Source organism: Aquarana catesbeiana, linkage group LG07 (genome assembly GCF_042186555.1).
Source record: "Aquarana catesbeiana isolate 2022-GZ linkage group LG07, ASM4218655v1, whole genome shotgun sequence".
Lineage (NCBI taxonomy): Eukaryota > Metazoa > Chordata > Amphibia > Anura > Ranidae > Aquarana > Aquarana catesbeiana.
In genome coordinates this window covers 220,141,385-220,161,077 of record NC_133330.1, presented here as the reverse complement: position 1 = coordinate 220,161,077, position 19,693 = coordinate 220,141,385, and the positions used below count along the sequence as shown (strand labels likewise).

The following is a 19,693-nucleotide window of genomic DNA, read 5'->3' as shown; positions in this document are numbered from 1 at the left end:
GCGGGTACCTGTCAAAACCAGTGCCAAATGTGGCAGCGGAGGGGGGAGGGTGCAAACAAGCGTAACTTCCCCTTTTGGGTGGAGCTCCGGTACAATAAACCATAATAGTCCATCCTATATTGCTTTGATCCCAAACCATAACAATTTAAGCTAATTTAACTGTAATAATAATTTAATTACAACTAATTTAATTGCCATTGAAAATCTTATATTGCTTTTAACTGTTGTGTTTACAATGTACTGTAGTTTTGAAGAATATTGCGCATGCTATGTGACAAGGTGGGGAAAAAAACCTACCAAATGTCCTCTAGTTTTATTTATAATTTAATAGATTTTTCGGAAAATACGATAATACTCCAACATAACTTTATACAAAACCTTACGAGCTACCAATTTATATATCTAATGAGAGCTGCTGACACCTAAAACATTCCCATATATATATGTGCAACCTTAATAAATCAAAATATTGTGTTGCACTAATAAATTAAACACTCTTAATTGCGTTCCTAATTAATGAATCAATTCCCCTGTGTATTAATTACACCATCCCTATTAGATAATGTGCTCTTGGATATGTTAACATTGGTGAAGTATTAGTAACAATCCTTGGCAATCATCTTGTGATCCAAATAAACATATATGCCACTATATATAAATCAAATAATAAGTAAAAAATTATAAAAAATATATTAAAGAAAAAAGTCCAAATAATAATATCACACAAATAGTCTTTCAAATAAGTGCCTCCTCCTCTTACAAGATTCTTCCTTGTGCGTATGCCCTTGCAGTGGTAATTTCATATAATTGACTCGTGCTCACCCACCATCACATATTCGCTCACCTGATAGCGTGTGACTTTACAAGTACTTATAGATATATCTGACAGGTTCTCCTTCTTCCTCTGTGTAGATCCTCTCATAGCATGTCAATGTTAGCCGTGGCCACAATAGAAAGGAAGAAAATTGCCACAATCGTGCTTATAACATTTAAAAAATTAAATACTTTTATTTAAAACTCCATACAATTTACTCACATTTGTTAGGTGCTTACAGCGCACCATACTACTCCTGCATAGTTAAAAATCATTTGTGTCCAAGTGACTGTAAAACGACACCAGCTCAGCAATATGTGTTAAGTATGCTCTTCTTCCGATGCTCAGCGTTGTGACATCAGTATGTCCCTCCCCTACGCATTACGCTACTGGGTCACGTGGCTTCCTCAGGGGGATTCCCACAAAATAAAGCTTGTTCAAACCAATACCCAATACAGGAGATGGATATTACAAGTTAATAATGCAGATATGTATATCAATATAAGGATATAAAAGCACAAGCATAGAGGAGAGGTAGGGATCCCTCTAGGACAGTAGGGAGCTAGGTAGGTGTACTCATGGCGCTACTTGTACTTCTATATCTTTTAAAGTTGTGGCATCATAATATGTTTAAACCTCACAGGAATGTACCTAACAAATCTTATAAAATATGGAGGGAAGAAATGTATCTTATGTACTTGTGTCATGTTTATGACCGTGATAAATACAGTGTGTTCTAGGAGCGTGCTTTATCCATTGATACTGATATGCAAACTTCCTCTGAGAGTCAAGTTCACTGCAGGTCTGTTTAAGCCAATCTCCAGGAATAGCAGGAATGCAAGAGCATTAAATATCAGTATTTAAAATATTTTGAATACATTTGTCTAGCACATTACAATGGGAATCACTGCTATCTATTTACAGACTAGAGCAAGAGATTGACGATCTTGAGATGCAAGAAACACAACTGTCTGCCAAGGAAGTACAGGTCTTAAAGAGACTGAAGTCTGTGGAGAGAACTACAGAGGATATCATAAAGGTATGTAAAGGCTTACCAGTAATGTGGTATAGTCAATCTAAGCTTTATGCCCAGGGTTACAATTTCAACTGTTTGCATAAAGCCAGAAAATGCAGGAAATAATAAAAAATATGAGCATCCACGGATGGAGGGGGTGGTAGGGGCAAGGGGACTCTTAGCTCATGGAAAACTAAGGCGCCACCAAGTGAAAATAGTTCAAGAATTGCCTTTCCCCTTGACCTCTAACCTTAATATGTGTGTATCCAAGAGCCATGGTACCACATCATGAGCAGAAATCAAGTCAACTGCTCCATCCCAGCAGGAAGGGTATATTCACTGGGCCCATCTGATTGGCTGTTGCCCTCAATTAGAAGCCAAGGGAGGGTCCAGTATGCAACCAGACTGTCAGGATAGAGTTCTTATGGTCCTTGCCCTACACAGATATAGGTATGTGGAAATGTGTGTCCATTCAGCTAAAAGAGCTTTTGTGAAGTCAGGTATAGATGTTGAATGAGAAACCCCTGGCTCACAATTGGTATTCCAATTCATCTCAAAGATGTTCAGTAGGGTTGAGGTCTTTGCAAGCCACTCGAGTTCCTTCTCACAAATTCATCAAAATATGTCTTTATGACTGGCTTTGTGCACAGGGGCACAGTGATGTTTAAACAGGGAAAAAAAAAAAAGTTTTCCCTATTTACAAAATGCCATTGTTCTATATGCTGTAACATTAACAGTACCCTTCACTGAACCCATGAACTAAAATATAGATGTTGCTGCAGCTTTTATATTATTTACATAACTTCCCAATCTGGATCCCTTTATCAAAAGTAATTATTTTCAGAGACTTGATTTGGAGAAACAAAACTCGCAGGATTAAGTTAAGCCCCTACAGTACCCCAAAATTTCAGGAGGCCTTGAAGCCCCAAATGCCTGGGTGTCTTTTATTGCTGCCCAACTACAACATCTGACAGGCTGGGACCGTGGGAACCACTGTACCCCATCTTTCAAAATACTTAGAGTTGTATTCTATAATAGACATCCGACATATGCTTTTAAGACTCCTATTCACACCAAGCTACAACCCACCCTAGTCACTTCCCTCCTGCTTGGGAATATTTGTGCTGCAGCTAAGAAATTACTGGGAATCTCAAACCTTACCGGGTTTACTCCAATTTGGGACAGCTTGCACTTTCCAGAACTCCTTAATTTACATTAATTTTACAGTAATCTGTGAATGAGAGAATTACAAGTCCTGGCAGACGACTTGTAGTTCTCAATGAACTACGGGGTCACTGATTAACACCCTTGTAGTTCATTCACAAGCCCTGCAGCTTTCAGACTGACAGCCTGTACAGAGGTACAAGCTGAAAGCTGTAGGGCTTGTCTGCAGAAGCCTGACATTGCACCCATGATCCACTAATCACAGGTGCAATGCTTTCCAGACTCCTGTGGAAAAAGATAATAAATGCACAATCCCAAAAATATATTTAATATTTTTTTCTCAAAAGGTGAACTTAGTCTTTAAATCCTCTCAATTATCCTCTGAATTCTCCCTAGACCCAAAATGGTTTTAATAATACCTTCAACTTAAGCATGATCCACAATTGCAGATGGAGTAGGCCTCCATATCTTTTCCCCCCAAGAGTGGTAATAGACAGTTTAGTAGAAGTGCCCACGACCAAAGGTCTTATTTCATCATCGTCCAGTACCTGACTCTGTTAGACAGATTTTTATTGAAGTTTCCCCAGCTTCCAGATTCAGATTTAGGTCCTATTATCGATAATGCTTGGGATCAAATTGTGTAGTCTACACAACTGGTCTCTGTACCCCCCCCCCCCCAAACTGACCAAGGTGTTTCTCCTACATAGAGTACACAAGACCCCCTAATTTCTTCAAAGATTCAGAGTCAGGGCTGACTCTAGCTGTGACAGATGTTGCCATCCAAATGGGACCCTAATTCACTTTTATGGCACTTCCCAAAACTAAAGAGGTACTGGGCTGAAGTAGTTGGCACTCTAACTGGCCTGTACGGCACACACTTACCGACAGAGCACCTTATTATTTGCATAATGCCATGGGTAAGTTTGATGCTGTATGGTCACATTGGATGGATTGTATGTTTCTACCTGTTCTTAGAAGTTGGTAGCAGGCTATGTGTTATACATAATTTGCATCGCAAATCTTTAATAATGTACTGCAATGTGTTAGTTTTTAGTCTTTTTACATTTTTGAATATTTTTTTTCTCCCACTTAAGCCAGCTGTTTCAGAGTTGTTAACAATGAAAAACATTTTTAAAAAATCAGATTAAAAAAATAAAATAGGGGTTGATATTAAAGTCAAATGGGCTGTTCACTTTGAAATTTTCCTCAACTTGCTGAATGTGGTAAACATTCACTGCAAAGAATACCCAATTTTGTGCAAGGAAAATAAGAACACTATACTTTTGCTTGTACTTGTTTGAATTATGGAAGCCAGCAGAGCTTCATCACATACTTTACTAAGGTAATTAAAAATTCCTTTGCAAAGTTAACAGCCTATTTGCCTTTAGCAATTCAATCCCATAGCCTATAGTAAATATATTGCAGTTATTTTTATTTGCATTCATTTTCTTGAACCATCATATTTAAGGATCAGGTTTATGTTCTAAAATCCTGGCTAATGACAGTGCTGACCTTGTTTAATACTTGAGGTTTACCATTTTAAAGGCTAAGTTCACTTTCAGTAACATGTTATCTGTTAGACCCCTATTTAGGGTGTAATATGTAACATGCTACAATGCAGCCCCCCCCCAATGGCATAACAACGGGTGGAATGGGGGTGCGTTCCACCCCAGGTGCCACACATTGGGGGGGGGGGTCAGGCCACACCCAGGTGAAACCTGCCAGAGGGGTGACACCCTGGGCCGGCCGCTGGATTGCCTCCGCCGCTCACTAACACGGGAGAGTGGAGCAGGAAGCAGGAAGCAGAACGGGACAGAGAAGCAGCAGTCCTGAATAGACAGCGGGAGCTGCCGGAGTTATCTTCCAAGTTAACCAGCAGGTGATTGGTTGCTAGGTGATCCTAGCAACCAATCACCTGCTGGGTAAGTTGGAAAGTTAACTCCGGCAGCTCCCGCTGTCTATTCAGGACTGCTGTTTCTCACTCCCTCTCTGTCTCCTGCTCTGCTCTTCTGTGTCTCCTGCTCTGCATGCTCGAATAACGTACCAAGGGGCTGAGCTGAGGGTGGTGGGGGCTGTGTCCAGAGGTGTGGGAGGTGCTGTGTAATATAAAAGGGTCCAGAGGTGTGGGGGGCTGTGTAATGTAAAGGGGTCCAGAGGTGTGTTGGGTGCTGTGTAATGTAAAGTGGTCCAGAGGTGTGTGTGTGTGTAATGTAAAGGGGTCCAGAGGTGCAGAACTGTGAAATTTAAAGGGGTCTATAGGTGCAGGAGCTGTGTAATGTAAAAGTGTCCAGAGGTGTGGGGGCTGTGTAATGTAAAGGTGTCCAGAGGTACGGGGGCTGTGCAATGTAAAGGGTCCAGAGGTGTGGGGCTATGTAATGTAAAGGGGTCCAGAGATGTGGGGGCTGTGTAATGTAAAGGGGTCCAGAGGTGTGGAGCTGTGTAATGTAAAGGAGTCCAGAGGTGTGGGGGCTGTGTAATGTAAAGGGGTCCAGGGGTGTGGAGCTGTGTAATGTAAAGGGGTCCAGGGGTGTGGGGGCTGTGTAATGTAAATGAGTCCAGAGGTACAGGGGCTGTGTAATGTAAAAGGGGTCTGCCTACCTTTTGCCCGCAGTTATAGCTGCAGTCCAATAGATTTCTATTAGCTTGCGTGTTTTTTTCTGCATTTTCTGAAAGCACACCAAAAATCTTCAGAGCACTTTCAGAAAACAGGAAAATATATATTTTTTTTTGGGGGGGGTGATACCATGTTTTACTGCACCAGGTGACACCAACCCTAGTGACGCCATTGGCAGTAGCACATAGTAAGTGTGCCACTGCCAGTTACATGTATTTCTGTCTGGCGCCGGCCACCCTATGACAATCCTTGGGTCGGTCGGTGCCATTTTTGCAGAGGAGGAGGAAGGGCCTGGCTGCCCGGGGGTGCAGAGGGAGGAGGATTCTTCTGGGTTCCAGGCTGCAGTGCGCGGAGGCGCTACATGTGCGTCGCCTGCCCGACTTGGGGGGGGTACCAGATATAGGATCCGCCCCGGGTGCCAAATGCTCTAAGTATGCCCCCCACCCCAATTCCTCACTGTGACAGCAAATGCTGGTTCTTCTCCCCATACCTGTTGTCACAATTCAAAGTTGGTGCAGCTGCGTGGAGCAATCGTGGGTGCAATGCTCCGCAGGCTCTTGAGAGAAAAAAAAAATAAATGCACAATTTTTTTACCTTCAAAAACATTTTTTATTTTTAAAAAAAGGTCAACTTAACCTTTAATCAAGAATTAATGGGGCGGTTTACTCGAAGGAGGGACACACGTGGGAGGGAGGGGAAGGGAGGAGAACCGTATGAGATATTGCTTCCTCCCTTTTTTTTGTTGTTATGGTTTTTGGACTCTGTGGTGCTTTTTTAAATAAAATAGGAAGGAGGAGACGGTATGACATTTATGAATTATATAAAGAGACCCCCCCAGAGCCCGGGACACTTTTTAGGGCCCTGGATTTGGGGGGGGGGGGTTACTGAGTGCATGACTGAGGGGAGATAGTTACTTTTAAAGTATTTGGTTGCTATGTTTTCAAGTTCTATGAAAAATTGAACCTAATGTATAATGGTTTAGTAGATAGGTATCAATACCCTGTCATGTATGATTTCTGTAAAATGTGCTCTTTGATTTCTTCCAAAATAAAAAAAGGGTATAAATTGAAAAAAAAAAAAAGTATTTTTATTAAAAAAAACGATGTGTGCCATTCTTTCTCTTGTTCTAGAAATGCACTATTAGGATAGAGTTTAATTTGTTTATAAAACATTGTGACCTGCATTGTGATGCTGTTATAGATTAAGATTCCTTAGATGTGGCAGCTGCATTTGTTTTCATTTTTAGAATTTCCTTACTTCTAACCTGTTGATCTGGCCAAAAAATCTGTTATTTTTCAACTTCCTTTAATAGACCAAGCTGTCCAGCAAAAGTGTCAGAGGGTTGCAACAAACCGTTTACCACTGACAGGGGTGCTTACAATGGTCGGTGAATCTAACATTACCCTCTCCCCGGATTGACAATGCTGCTATCTAAGGGTGTTTCCATATCGCCACCATACAGTGTGGAGACACCCTAAGACAGGAAGTGTGTTACTGGCAGGATCACCAGATGAAAAGAAAGGAAAACAAAGGCCTAGAAAAAGAAAACAAATGCACCACCACATCTAAGGACTAGCAAGCTGCAATATATTATTTTTTTGTTTTTGGGTTTAATACCGATTTAGTAAACTTAAAAAAAAGTACACAAAAAATAAGATTTAATACAATTATACCTTTTTTTATTTAAAAATAAACGACACAATATAGAAGTTTTTTTGTAAAATACATTTTTGCTTAAGAGATTGAAACTGTTTGTGGACAGGACTTAGATATACATTTTAATCAAGCTATCTTAATTATTGCAGGCCGTGAAAACAGAAACTCGAAAAGGTATGTACATGGGTGGTATTCAGTAAATAATAATATTTGTAATGTATGAATGAAACTTGTAAGCAGGTGCTTAATAAGCGCCATTGCTGCCATGACCATTGCTGCCTGTGTTAATTATCTTTTTGGGTTAAGTGTATTTTCAGCTTAATCAATTGCACTATTTAGTTAATGTTGCCCAGCAGAAGTGGTGCTGCCTGAGAGTAAAGGGTTAACACTGCTGGCCAGGTTTTCCTGGGCTTTTCTGAGAAGTACCGCCCTCTGCTGGAAAAAAGATATAAAATGGAAACTGTATCTAGGTCAGGGATTTTTGGTTGCTCTCTGCATGGGTAGAAAAGGAAAGAGGTGCTGGGAATGTAATTGACCCTTGTGGGGGCCTAGTCAGTGTTCCAAGAGATATGAACTTTGCTGTTAGATGGACTAATGGACTTTTTCACCTATTTAAGGTATGACCACCTCATGGAGCAAAAGAGAGCACCAGGGACTCATCTAAAAGGGCATTTAGAGGACTTTGTACAGGAATGTATATAGAAAAATGTCTTTGGGAACTGTTCATTTGTTATGTTTAACTACTTCAGTAAAAGAACTTTGATGGTACCTAAACTGCTTGGTCTGAAGTCACTAAAGGGGTGCAAGGATGGTGCATCCAAGGAACAGGGCTTAGCATGGAACAGAGATGAGTAAGAGAAGATGCTGTACAATAGTCTAATGAGCAGAGAAGCTGTCCGGAGGAGGCTATATTGCCGTTGCTAATGACTACAGTACTAGTTTTGTGTGCATACGCAGCCAGCCAGTAGACAAGTGGGTGACGGAGGTCCTGGTAGTAAAGGAGCTAGGTGCTTAGGCTCCTTCCTTGGCAACCAGTTTCCCTCATACTGGGAACAACCTCACGGCACAGGGCATTCCAGGGACCTAGCCTGGGAGTCACGGAGGAAGATGTAAGGAGGCCTCAGGAGAAGAATAAGCACAGACAATGCACATGCATGAGCTTCCTAGAATCCAAGTGAATATGATTACTGGATAGGTCAGCGATACTGTCTCGGAAATGTTGCAAAATGTAGGTGAAGGAGAAGTGTTTTGAAGCGTATTAAGGAATTGTGTCCATAGTGAACAAGGTGAAGTGTTACAAAAGTTACCCACAGATTACAAAGAGTTAACTGGAGTTTGGAGTGCAAAGAGTTCTGGAGGAGGAGCCTCGCTTTCAAGTTGGAGTGCCGCCTTAACTCTGTATCAGTGTGAAAGTTGGCCTCAGCCAGCCATTGGAGGCACTAGTGAGAGCACGCTCCAGGTCTCACACTTGAGCGCAGTAAGCCCCGCCCACACATTGGATTGCTATTTTTTGGCACAATGATCTTAGGAGTGGTAAATGATAGTGTGAGGGGTGTACTCACTTTTGTGAGATACTGTATATATATTTATATAAATGTTTGGGGATTCTAAGTAATTTTCTAGAAAAAAAATGCTGATTTTTAAATTGTAAACTAAATTTATCAGTTTAGGCTTGGTCTTCAAGTGGGTAATTTTCCTTTAATCCCCACTGCTCTGTTTTTTCACAATGCTTACACAGTAGATATGGAGATGAACAAAGGCTTGTTTTAAAGTGGTTTTACTTCTTGTTCAAAATATGTATACTTTATACTTAAAGGGGTTGTAAACCCTCGCTGCATTCTATGCATTGAGGTAAAAACCTCTTGTAGTGCATCTGTGCCCCAGAGCCCCACTTTTACTTACCTGAGCCCGATCGTTCCTACTCTGGAGACGAGCACCCCCAGTCAAGTCCGTGTCTCGGGTCCTGATTGGATTTATAGCAGTGCAGCCATTGGCTCCCACTGCTGTCAATTAAATCCAATGATGCGGAAGCCCGGGGCGGGGCCAAGTCCCACTGCCTGTGTCGACGGACGCAGCAACAGGACACGGGTGCGTGCCCGCACGGGTGTCCCGAGGGAGAGCGCTTCTTTGACGGGGCACTCGAGAAGAGGAGGAGCCAGGATCGCTGCTGGGAGGCCCCAGAAGAGAAGGAACGGGGCCACTCTGCACAAAACCAACTGCACAGAGGAGGTAAGTATGACATGTTTGGTTTTTTTTTTAAAGAAAAAAAAGTGAACCTTTAGTATCCCTTTAATACTTTAGCATGCATGATCTGGGCACAGATCCATTTTAATGGTTTAAGAAGGAAAGTCAATGGGGTCAGGTTAAGAAATAGGCATGGGCTAGATGTCATGGACTTTTTGGGACATGGCTTAATTTTACCATGATTTTGTCACCAAAGACTTGTAGCAGTTCTATATGGAAGCCATGTGGGTAATTATGACAGATCAAATATCAAATAAAGACGTATGTAATCTCAGTTGTTCTTTACACAAGGCTAACCTGTACTTTGGATTTCAATCTTTTTTTTAACAAGAACAAAAAAAAAAAAATACCAAGTTGTAAATTGCATGCCTAGATTTTACTGTCTATAACGCCTGAACTTTTATTGTTATATATGTTTCATTTTCTCAATAATGATTTCTTTCACAGAACCCATAAAGGATATTTATGCTGGCATACCCGACCTACCACTTTCTTATAAGCCAAAATTTGTCAGAAAAATGGAAAGTGCCCATGCTGAGAATGGGGAAGAACCAAGAAAGGGTATCTTTATTTTATGTATCACTTTACTGTTAATAACTTTTTGCTCTGCTAACAGACATAAACTGGTACTGAAAAACTCACACTATCCACCGACTTGTCTACATAAGGTGCTTGGAAAGAGCTGCTTTTGTAGGGTTTATTCATAGTATTAAAGCAGAGCGCCGCCGAAAAAATTTTTTTTAAAAGTCAGCAGCTACAAATACTGCAGCTGCTGACTTTTAAAACATGGACACTTACCTGTCCAGGGCGCCCGCGATGTCGGCACCAGAGGCCGAAGCGTCTCTCCGTCCTCGGGTGCTGCCGCCTCCATCTTCGGTAAGGGAATCAGGAAGTGAAGATGTGCGGTTCCCTACTGCGCATGCGCGAGTCGCGCAGCGCAATACGGATGGTCCCTGCTGCCTCTGGGACCCGTGTGTTTCCCAGCAGGCAGCGGGGAGGGAGCAGGAAGTGGCGTAAATAACCGCAGATTCTGCGGCTATCTATGCCGGAAGTGGGTACAGATACCTGTAATATACAGGTATCTGTACCCCCCTCCCCCCTGAAAGGTGCCAACTGTGTCACCGGAGGGGGGGAGGAATCTGATGAGTGGAAGTTCCACTTTTGGGTGGAACTCCACTTTAAAGCACATTAATACGTTAATAGTGAAGAATTATTAGCAATAACTTTACTCTTAACCCCCTTCCCGCCTGCCCTGATGTCCCTTTAAATAGTCTGGAACAGTTCAAGGGTGGGAAAAAAGATTGGCACTGTCACAGTGGTCACATGATCGGAAGCTAGTTGTAGCGTCACATATGGCGACATATGGCGACCCATCACATTTGGCTACTCACTGGACAACGCATGCGCGACACCTCCATATGCCTTTCATCACTGTGGGGATCTGCGCTTGCACAGAATTTTGTGGCCACACCCCTGAGTCCAGGTTCAAGCCCCACCATCCAAGTGGACATAGAGTTAGATTATAATTAAGCCAAGCGAAGCGAGGCCGTGCCCGAAGCATGGCGAGCGAAGCAAGGCCGTGCCCGAAGCGTAGCGAGCGAAGCGAGCCCGCGAGGGGCCCTGTGGCAAAGTGGTCTTACAACAGTGTTGGAACACATATGGCGGCATCGCGCATGTGCACTCCAGCGGGTAGCAAAATGCGTTGGGTAGCCGAATGTGACGTGACATAGTCCCTATGACTACTGATCTGCAGCCCAAAGCGCTGACTGCGAAAGCTCAGTCTTTGTGCTGACAGCACACAGTGAACGCAGCACATAAACAGCGGCCGTCCAGCAACACATACACTATATTACCAAAAGTATTGGGACTTCTGCCTTTACACGAAACATGAACTTTAATGGCATCCCAGTCTTAGCCTGCAGGGTTCAATATTGAGTTGGCCCTTTGCAGCTATAGCAGCTTCAACTCTTCCTGGGAAGGCTGTCCACATGGTTTAGGAATGTGTCAATGGGAATGTTTGACCATTCTTTCAGAAGCGCATTTGTGAGGTCAGGCACAGATGCGGACAAGAAGGCTTGGCTCACAGTCTTCGCTGTAATTCATCCCATCTATCAGGTTGAGTGGCCTGCACAGAGTCCTGAACTCAACCTGATAGAACACCTTTGGGATGAATTAGAGCAGAGACTGCGAGCTAGGCTAAACATTTTACAGAGATATAATCTTTAGTTGAAACCCAAGTTGAATTTGAGGCTATTGCACAGCAACTCTATGCAAAGTGCTCTCTGATTGGAAGAGGTGGAGGGGCAGGGCGGGGATGACATGATCTCCACATCATTCAATCAGTGAATGCTTTGGATTGTTTGAGAAAATGCAATGTGTTATCTAAATGGAGCCTGTGCTGAGCAAGTGACCTCTGGTGTTCACTAAGCAGCAGGGCACCCACTTGTGATGAGACCCAAAAGCCAATGCCATCACTGTATTAGCTGTGCCTATTACAGTGATTTCCAGCTTTATTCATAATCAAAATCAAAAACTGAATATTCTACATAAATAATGTAATTTCGTTACAGCATTATTTGCCATGGAAATCAAAGTTGAAAAAGACACAAAGACTGGAAAGAACATAGTGTTATCCTCAATCCCGGTCCCCTCCAGTGAGTTTAAAGATACAGGAGTTAAAGTTTATGATGATGGCAGGAAGTCTGTGTTTGCTGTAAGCTCTGAAGGAAAGACAGCTAAAAATGACATAAACAGTCTTGCTCCCATTGAAGTAGAGGAACTCTTGAGGAAAGCTACAGAGAAGAGCACACAGTCTCCCACAGAATACCATGAACCTGTGTTCTCCAACCCTTACAACAGTTCCACCCTTCATAAAGGGCAGGTTCAACAAAATTTAAATGGCCACAACTCACCCATCATTGTGAACCAGCAAAATGGTCACAGTCCAATAGTAGAGGAAGATATATTCCCAAAGATTCAATCTGTGCCAAAAGCCCCAGTTTATTCACAGCCAAAAGTTATCATGCAAAATGGACAATCAACCCATGTAGAACCACAATTGAAAGAAGATTACCATCAGGCAGTGTTTATTAACTCAGAAGGATGCACCACCAAACACTCTACTGCTCCTAATATGGAAGATGATCTCCAACACAGTGTTGTCAATGCCACACCATGTTACATAGATGGCTCTGAGCCAGTTACTATGATTTTCATGGGCTACCAGGATGCTGATGAAAATGAAAGCAGACCACTTACAGATTATGAGGGAGTCATTCGAGCAGAACTGGTCATCATTGATGATGATAATGACAAAGAAGAAGCAACTGTGGAAGGACTGATTAAGCAACCGGAAACCAAAGCAGAACCCGTTTCTAATCCACCTTTGCCAAATAGCGTTGCACATAAACTACCCAAACACAATATCACACTGCATGGTCCTCAACCCTACAAGAACTCAATATCCTTACAAGAACAAGAATCTAGCCTAGGTTCTCATAACTATGTTCCCGTTTCTAAACAGATCACAGATGATGGAACTGAGGACCCATCATTAACAGGTGAGATACGAGTGAAGAAATGCAACTGCTGTTCTCTAATGTAACATTCCTGCTTTGTTCCCACCAACTTGTACTAGCAGAACTATCATGCCAGTTTAATGTGGCTTCATTTTGAGTTATTATTGTTAGATTTGCATGTTTTAGTAACTCAGGTGTTGCTAAATTTAGAAATCAAATTTAAACTATAGTAGAAACAGGACTTGTTTATCAGTGAGTTACAATCACCAATATGATTCAAATCTGCTATGGGAATTGACAGTTGGAAAGTGAAAATTGCAATCTGACTGGTTGGTATGGGCAATTTAGCTCTTATATGAGATTTACTGATAAACAAGGACAAACACGTAGGACTTGTTGATTTTACCTCCTATTGACAGAACAACAGTTCATACTTGCACTTACTGCAACTCAGGGAAACCGGGCAGGGCTTTTGAGCACACTGATAGCAGCCTACATATTTTATTGAATACTGCATGTGAGTTGCTTTTATTCCCCATACAAATCAATATGAATGCAAAAGCAACAAAAAGCAGTTCAAGGCAACTCAGAAACTGGTCCATGCAGTTTAGGATCAACTTCTCAAGCAACTGGAGGACAAATTAAAGTAACTCAAACATTTGGCAACACATCGCAAAAGTACCTGACTTGCTTATAAGCGTGAAACTTGTGTATACACGTCCTGGTTTACATTAACTTCTTATGGACCAGATCTAGTTATGTGCCTTTATAACAAAGTGATTTTCAGAAGTCTTTTATGGAAGCTTGTTCTGAAAAAGTATAGTTGGCTAACATTGCCATAGTTTTCTTCTGAAAATACTTGCTGCCTACTGCCACCTGATCGAGCTGTCCTTGGTCTAAATTGCTTGCTCCAGGCCACTGATTAGGGTTACCACCTCATCACTTTAAACCCCAACACATATTAATTACACAGGTTCTGGGGCTAATTGAATGCAGGTAAGGCATTAAGTGAATTTAATTACCACCTTAATCAGCCACAGAACCTGTGTAATTAATATGAGTGCAGTTTTAAAGGGATGAGGTGGCAACCCTACCACTGATGTAAAGTATTGATTCCAGAGACAACCAGGTAAGTAGCATTTTCAGAAGGAAATCAACATATGCAGCCTGCATACAGTATTTACTTCATTATTAATGTCCTTGTTTTCTCTGTTTGCCCCTTGACACAAAGGGCATGGGGAGGTAATCTTTGTTGATGAAGCAATGTCTTTACGACAATGCTTGGTCAGGTGACCGCTTTCTCATGAAAACAGTTATCAGTGTGGAGTACGTCTTCAACTCTCAGGACGTTTACTATGCCTTTGCTGTAGAGACTTGAACACAGCGAGTATACAGCACACCTATGGATGTATACTTTGTGCACACACTTGTTTTCACATTTTAACATCTAAAATATTAAACACTCTCAGAGAACTGTTATATATATATATTTCCTAAACTTACTTTTCTTATTGCAAGACATTTTCACAAGCGATACACAAACTACATTACATTTGTAGACTACAAATAAAGTAACCATTATTACTGTGATAAGCGATATGCCATGGAAATGTATGCACTCTTCAAGTGACGGTTAATGATTGCTTATGCTTATTTCCATTGACAAGTACTGTATATATTTCAGAATATTTACACATTCAACACATGTCCTGATTTTTATGTAGGATGAATTACTTATGACATCGGCACAATCATTTGATTAGCCTTATGTGTAAATCTTAAGAATCATAAATTTTAACAATCAAAATAATGATCCTATTCAAATCACTGTGAAACAGCCTTCTTTCATGACGATATTATAATTTTGTGCGGTTTAAATTTATAATATAAAATTATTACAATTATTTATTTTAATTTAAATAGGAAAATATTCTTAGGTATCTACCAAACCTATTACAACAGAATGAATAATGTCTTCCCAAGTATGGTATTCAGTTTTTGGCAAACTTAAAAAGAAACACCATAGGGTTTGCTATGCAACTCAGGGACTCAGATGAGAAGATCTCTGACTTTAAGCCTAGGTTCACACTAGCCAGCACGGTAAAATGCAGTGTTTTATTTTTTTGGTCTGCACACCTGCTTCAGCCAGTAACCCCTTTCCCCTCACAATTTGTATATTAGCTTTCTCCATGCTGAGAATACGTTTATAAGCCATTCCTCTTAAAAGCCAACAGCCGACACTTTGTGTGGTTGGTAGCTGTCAGCCCCAGGCTGTCACTGACCTGCGGCAACTGTTTTTCGATTATGTGATCATTGTGTCAGCTATAACAGAGTAATCACATACAAGCTGGGCTAGATTTCTGCATAACCATAGCCCAGATCAGCAGGGCTTCTAGAGGCAGCACACAGCCACTGATGCTCAAAGCGGAACTAAACCTTTCGATTTAACGGTTTCCCAAACAGTTACATTCAAGCCCTGCTGTGAATGACAACGCTCACATTTGCTTATGGATTCAACCAAACTTTAAAGTCATCAAATGGCTAATGTCATAACTGGGGTTGCCACCTCACCCCTTTAAAACCAAACACATTTTAATTATACAGTTTCTGCGGCTAACTTAATTCAGATAAGGCGAGTTTAATTACCACCTTAATCAGCCACAGAACCTGTGTAATTAACATGTGTTTGGTTTTAAAGGTATTAGGTGGCAACCCTAGTCATAACGAATCACATGTGCAGCATCATGGCAACTGAACTGCAGATCAAACAGAGGCTACGATGGCAGCTTCCTTGTCTGTAAAGAATAGGAGGGTTTAGATCCACTTTAAAGGATAGATTTACCCATACCAGCATGTTACACCCGTATTTAGGGTATAACATGGAACATGCTTGTAATCACCAGCCCCCTCAACCCTAGAGCCCCTGTAACAGCGCGGGGGGGGGGGGTGTCTTCTCTCCACAGTTGCTGTTATATTTAATTGGTGCGACTGTGAATGATTAAACTACAAGTAATTTCTGCCACTGTGGCAGACGGACTAAGCATGCACCGATCAGTGCCCTCTTATAGTCCATTGACACTTCCTGCAGCTCAGGCTCAGTAACTGTCTGCCCATACAGGGGTACTGGCAGAGAGGTATAGGTAGTGTCTGTAGGAATCTGAGAGAACAACCACAATCCACTGATCCACAGGCTTCTGTGAAAAAAATAAAATAAATGCACATTTTTTTACATGCAAAATCATGTGTATTTATTTATTTCTATCAAAGGTGAACTTAGCCTTTAATGACAGTAACACATTCCTAATGTTATTATCAGCCCTTCACAATTAAGGCGTGAAAAGGGGGAAGGCACTAAAGTCTAGGGGGGATGGGGGGTGGTTTAAAATGCTAGCTATCAGTGTGTTCCCGATATCCCATTTTTGTTTTATGTATATATACGGTACGTGAAAACATGAATGGGCAGAGCATGCATGTTTATGGAAAGATACTTCCTCACATAGGTGTGCGGAGCCTCTTGCATTAGGGTGTGCACCCCAAAGCTCAAATACATATGCATGTGTATATGTACTGATGGTGTCAGTAGGGTAGTGGACAGTGTAATTTAGTTTATTTTATTTTTCAAAAAATTATTTTCTTTTGTAACATTTTTTTGGGGGATGAAATATCAGTGGTCTAAACAGGGGGGAATATGCACCACACAAGGCGATTGGGGTGTGCCCAGGCACACCTGGCACACCCTGTGCGCACGCCTATGCTTCCTCAAATAGATCTTTCAGATCTTTCATCAGCTGAATTGTGCCTGCAGAATTGACTGCAGTTTAATATATGAGGGAGCGTGGGAGGGAAGGACGTACAAACAAGTGTGAAGTTTCATTTCAAGATGGATCTAATACTTGTGATGGCTGAGGCTCCTAACCGGGACTAGTGTCCGGTCTATATAAGTCCTACGTAACATCATGCACAGTCAGTAACTTCCATGGACCTAACATCATTTCTGGAATACAGCCAATGCCATTGTCCTGCTAAGGCAGGAATCTCTGCTAAACTTGCTAACTACCCTGTCAGATTAACTTTCAAGAAAAAAAACAAAAGTTTACAGGAACATTTTGATATCTTATGCGATCCCATTTTGGAAGTGCTTTTAACTTTCCATTTTTAAAAAATCTCAACAGTTGCAAGCCAGCTTTTTCCTTTTTTTATATAAATTACATAAAGCAAATATGGCTCTGACTCTGTTCTTTTTGTCTACAGCATTGAGGATTAGAATGGCCAAGCTGGGGAAAAAAGTGATATAAGACTCATAACTACATAAAGAGATATGGATGAAGAAGATCCCCGGAATTTTTGTGTATACTAGTTTTACATGGACTTTCGTCTTGTTCCTGCGACAGACAACCCATTCATGGTGCTCCAGTGGTTCAACGATAGCTGGAGGGTCACTGGTGTTCATCTCCTACTATACTTCAGCTTTCTGTCTATTGCTATGCAAGCTCATGTGTTTTTATATAGGAATATATTATTTTGTTTTGATAATGGAAGGCGATTCCTTATGTAACAAGGAAGATACATGCTGTCAGTGTCATTTGTTATTGCATTTAACGTAGCCATGTAAACAGAAGCAGATCCAGGCAAGATTTGTCTCAGTTTTCCACCTATTTACAAGCTTGGTCTTACATCATGAAAGAATGCTGGCAAATTAAATATCAAACCTGCATCATAATCACGCTAATTGAGAGTTACATAATTACTGGTGAATTGTTCTTTTTGTGTGTGTCGGTGAAGCAGACAAGTACTGCACTGACAGTGGTGATGGGTTCATGAACAATGCTGACTCCCGAATGCTGTCTGTTGTACTGCATCAGATTATATATTCGGACATAAAAGGTGCTTAGGCATCTAAAGTTCCAGCCACTTGAACCACGTAAAGGGCTCTTAAATATTTTTTCCATACATGTATATTAGCATGTCTGAAAACTCAAATGTTTAGTATTTAAGTTGAACAGGAAACGGATGCAACAGCATTGCACAGGAAATGGTGGCAACAGCGGTAGGATAACTGTATATATACTTAACAGATGCTTTTGTATAACCAGATGTTTTATTCTGTCTAGTTAATGTCTGAATGGATTTTGTCAAGTCATGGGAGTTGTTTTCATCCCATATACTGTTTCATTATTGGCGTTAAAACAACTCTGTGAGCTACAATGACTACCATGAGAGTTTCAAGAAACCCATCATAAATTCTCAGCAGTACATGATCAAGTTACAAATTTCAGTAATGTTTGTTTCTCACTAAATTTTCAAAAGGATAAAGATAAAACTACTACATAAAGTATAGTAGTGCTGCAGGCAAAAAGTAAATGGATTATTCCATTTATTGCATACCACCATGAGCATATTCTTTAGGGCAAAACTGGAATGTTGGTGGCTGTAGATCAATATAGGTGATAATCCCATTATCTTTACTGTAGGTACTGCTTTTATTGGCTTCTCATATAATATGATGTCACTGGAAAGACAAGAATCAAGGTGATCACACATAAGCGCATTATTTTAGACCTTCTCTGTTGACAACTGAAACATATAGATGCTACCCCTTTTATAGAGGAACTATACACATGATGAAATTTAAGAAGCCTTTGTGTGAAGGTCCACAACGGCAAGTGGATGCAGTTAAATGGCAATGTAGCCAAACGTATCGTAACTTGCCTATTCATAACCAAGAAGCAGAAAGGCTACATGACCCAACCTGCTTGTGTATCAACAGCTTCAGAAACTTTTTCTGATACCTGATGACTGTTCCTTCTTCCTAAAATACTTTGAGACACTGGTGATGAAGCCAATTTTTGTTGATTGGCATGCCCATAGCCATGCACACAAATATATTGTTACCCAGCTAATTCATTAGATAAGAAGAGGACATTGGCTGCTGTACTGGTGTTTGCTTTACAGTTCAGCATAAATAAACAGATTGTAGGTGAAATTAGTTTTGGTGTGTATCTACTATGACAGGCATTCCACTTTCTCATGAGACAAAGAGATCAAAGTATGGTGGAAAATCTTTGGATGAACCCATCACTAAGACTCAGTCATTCCATGTACTCCATGCAGTTTCATTGCAAACAGGATTATTCCATATATGAAACAACCTACTCCAGAGAATAACCAGTATGGCAATGGGCATATATCATTACCATTCCTCTTATGTAACTATTACTGACTATAGACAGTTGCAATTGCAGAAGATATCACTTGACAAATAAATCAAATTTCTTTCTTTTTTTCTGCTTTCATATTTTAGCATCAATGTTAAAAATTGTAAATGTAAATGAGTCAGTTTTCTGCTCACAAATTAATCCAAGCCCTCATATGGCATTCAGGATAGATTGCTCTTTTTACTTGCTTTAAATAAACAAAAAAGCCTTATTGTCACAGAAGAACTCCAGACAAAACTCCTCATACATATTTATTGTGAATCACAATTTTCAAGATGCACTGTTGGAAGAAAAATAATCTCAAAAGCCTGAGACACAAACTTTCGATTGCACAAAATGTTGATTAATTCAACAGCAGATCCTCCTATATGCACAAGTGCCATTATGGAAAATATCCACATTTCATCCAGGAAGTGACTTAACCTTGAGCGCAGGTATTTCTGCATAGTAGTT

The 19,693-nt window shown here is 40.9% G+C and overlaps 1 protein-coding gene across 1 annotated transcript in view; it reads left to right on the top strand.

The window, feature by feature from the left end:
- The window catches only part of PALMD (palmdelphin), a 101,321-nt gene extending 82,015 nt beyond the window's left edge, over window positions 1-19,306 (top strand). Inside the window, exons 4-8 of the mRNA XM_073593072.1 lie at window positions 1,739-1,853; window positions 7,413-7,437; window positions 9,955-10,068; window positions 12,078-13,067; window positions 17,277-19,306. Of these exons, the coding sequence (XP_073449173.1) occupies window positions 1,739-1,853; window positions 7,413-7,437; window positions 9,955-10,068; window positions 12,078-13,067; window positions 17,277-17,320 (1,288 nt within the window). The 3' untranslated portion in view covers window positions 17,321-19,306. The remainder of the gene's footprint in view (window positions 1-1,738; window positions 1,854-7,412; window positions 7,438-9,954; window positions 10,069-12,077; window positions 13,068-17,276) is intronic.
- The last annotated feature ends 387 nt before the right edge of the window (window positions 19,307-19,693 follow it).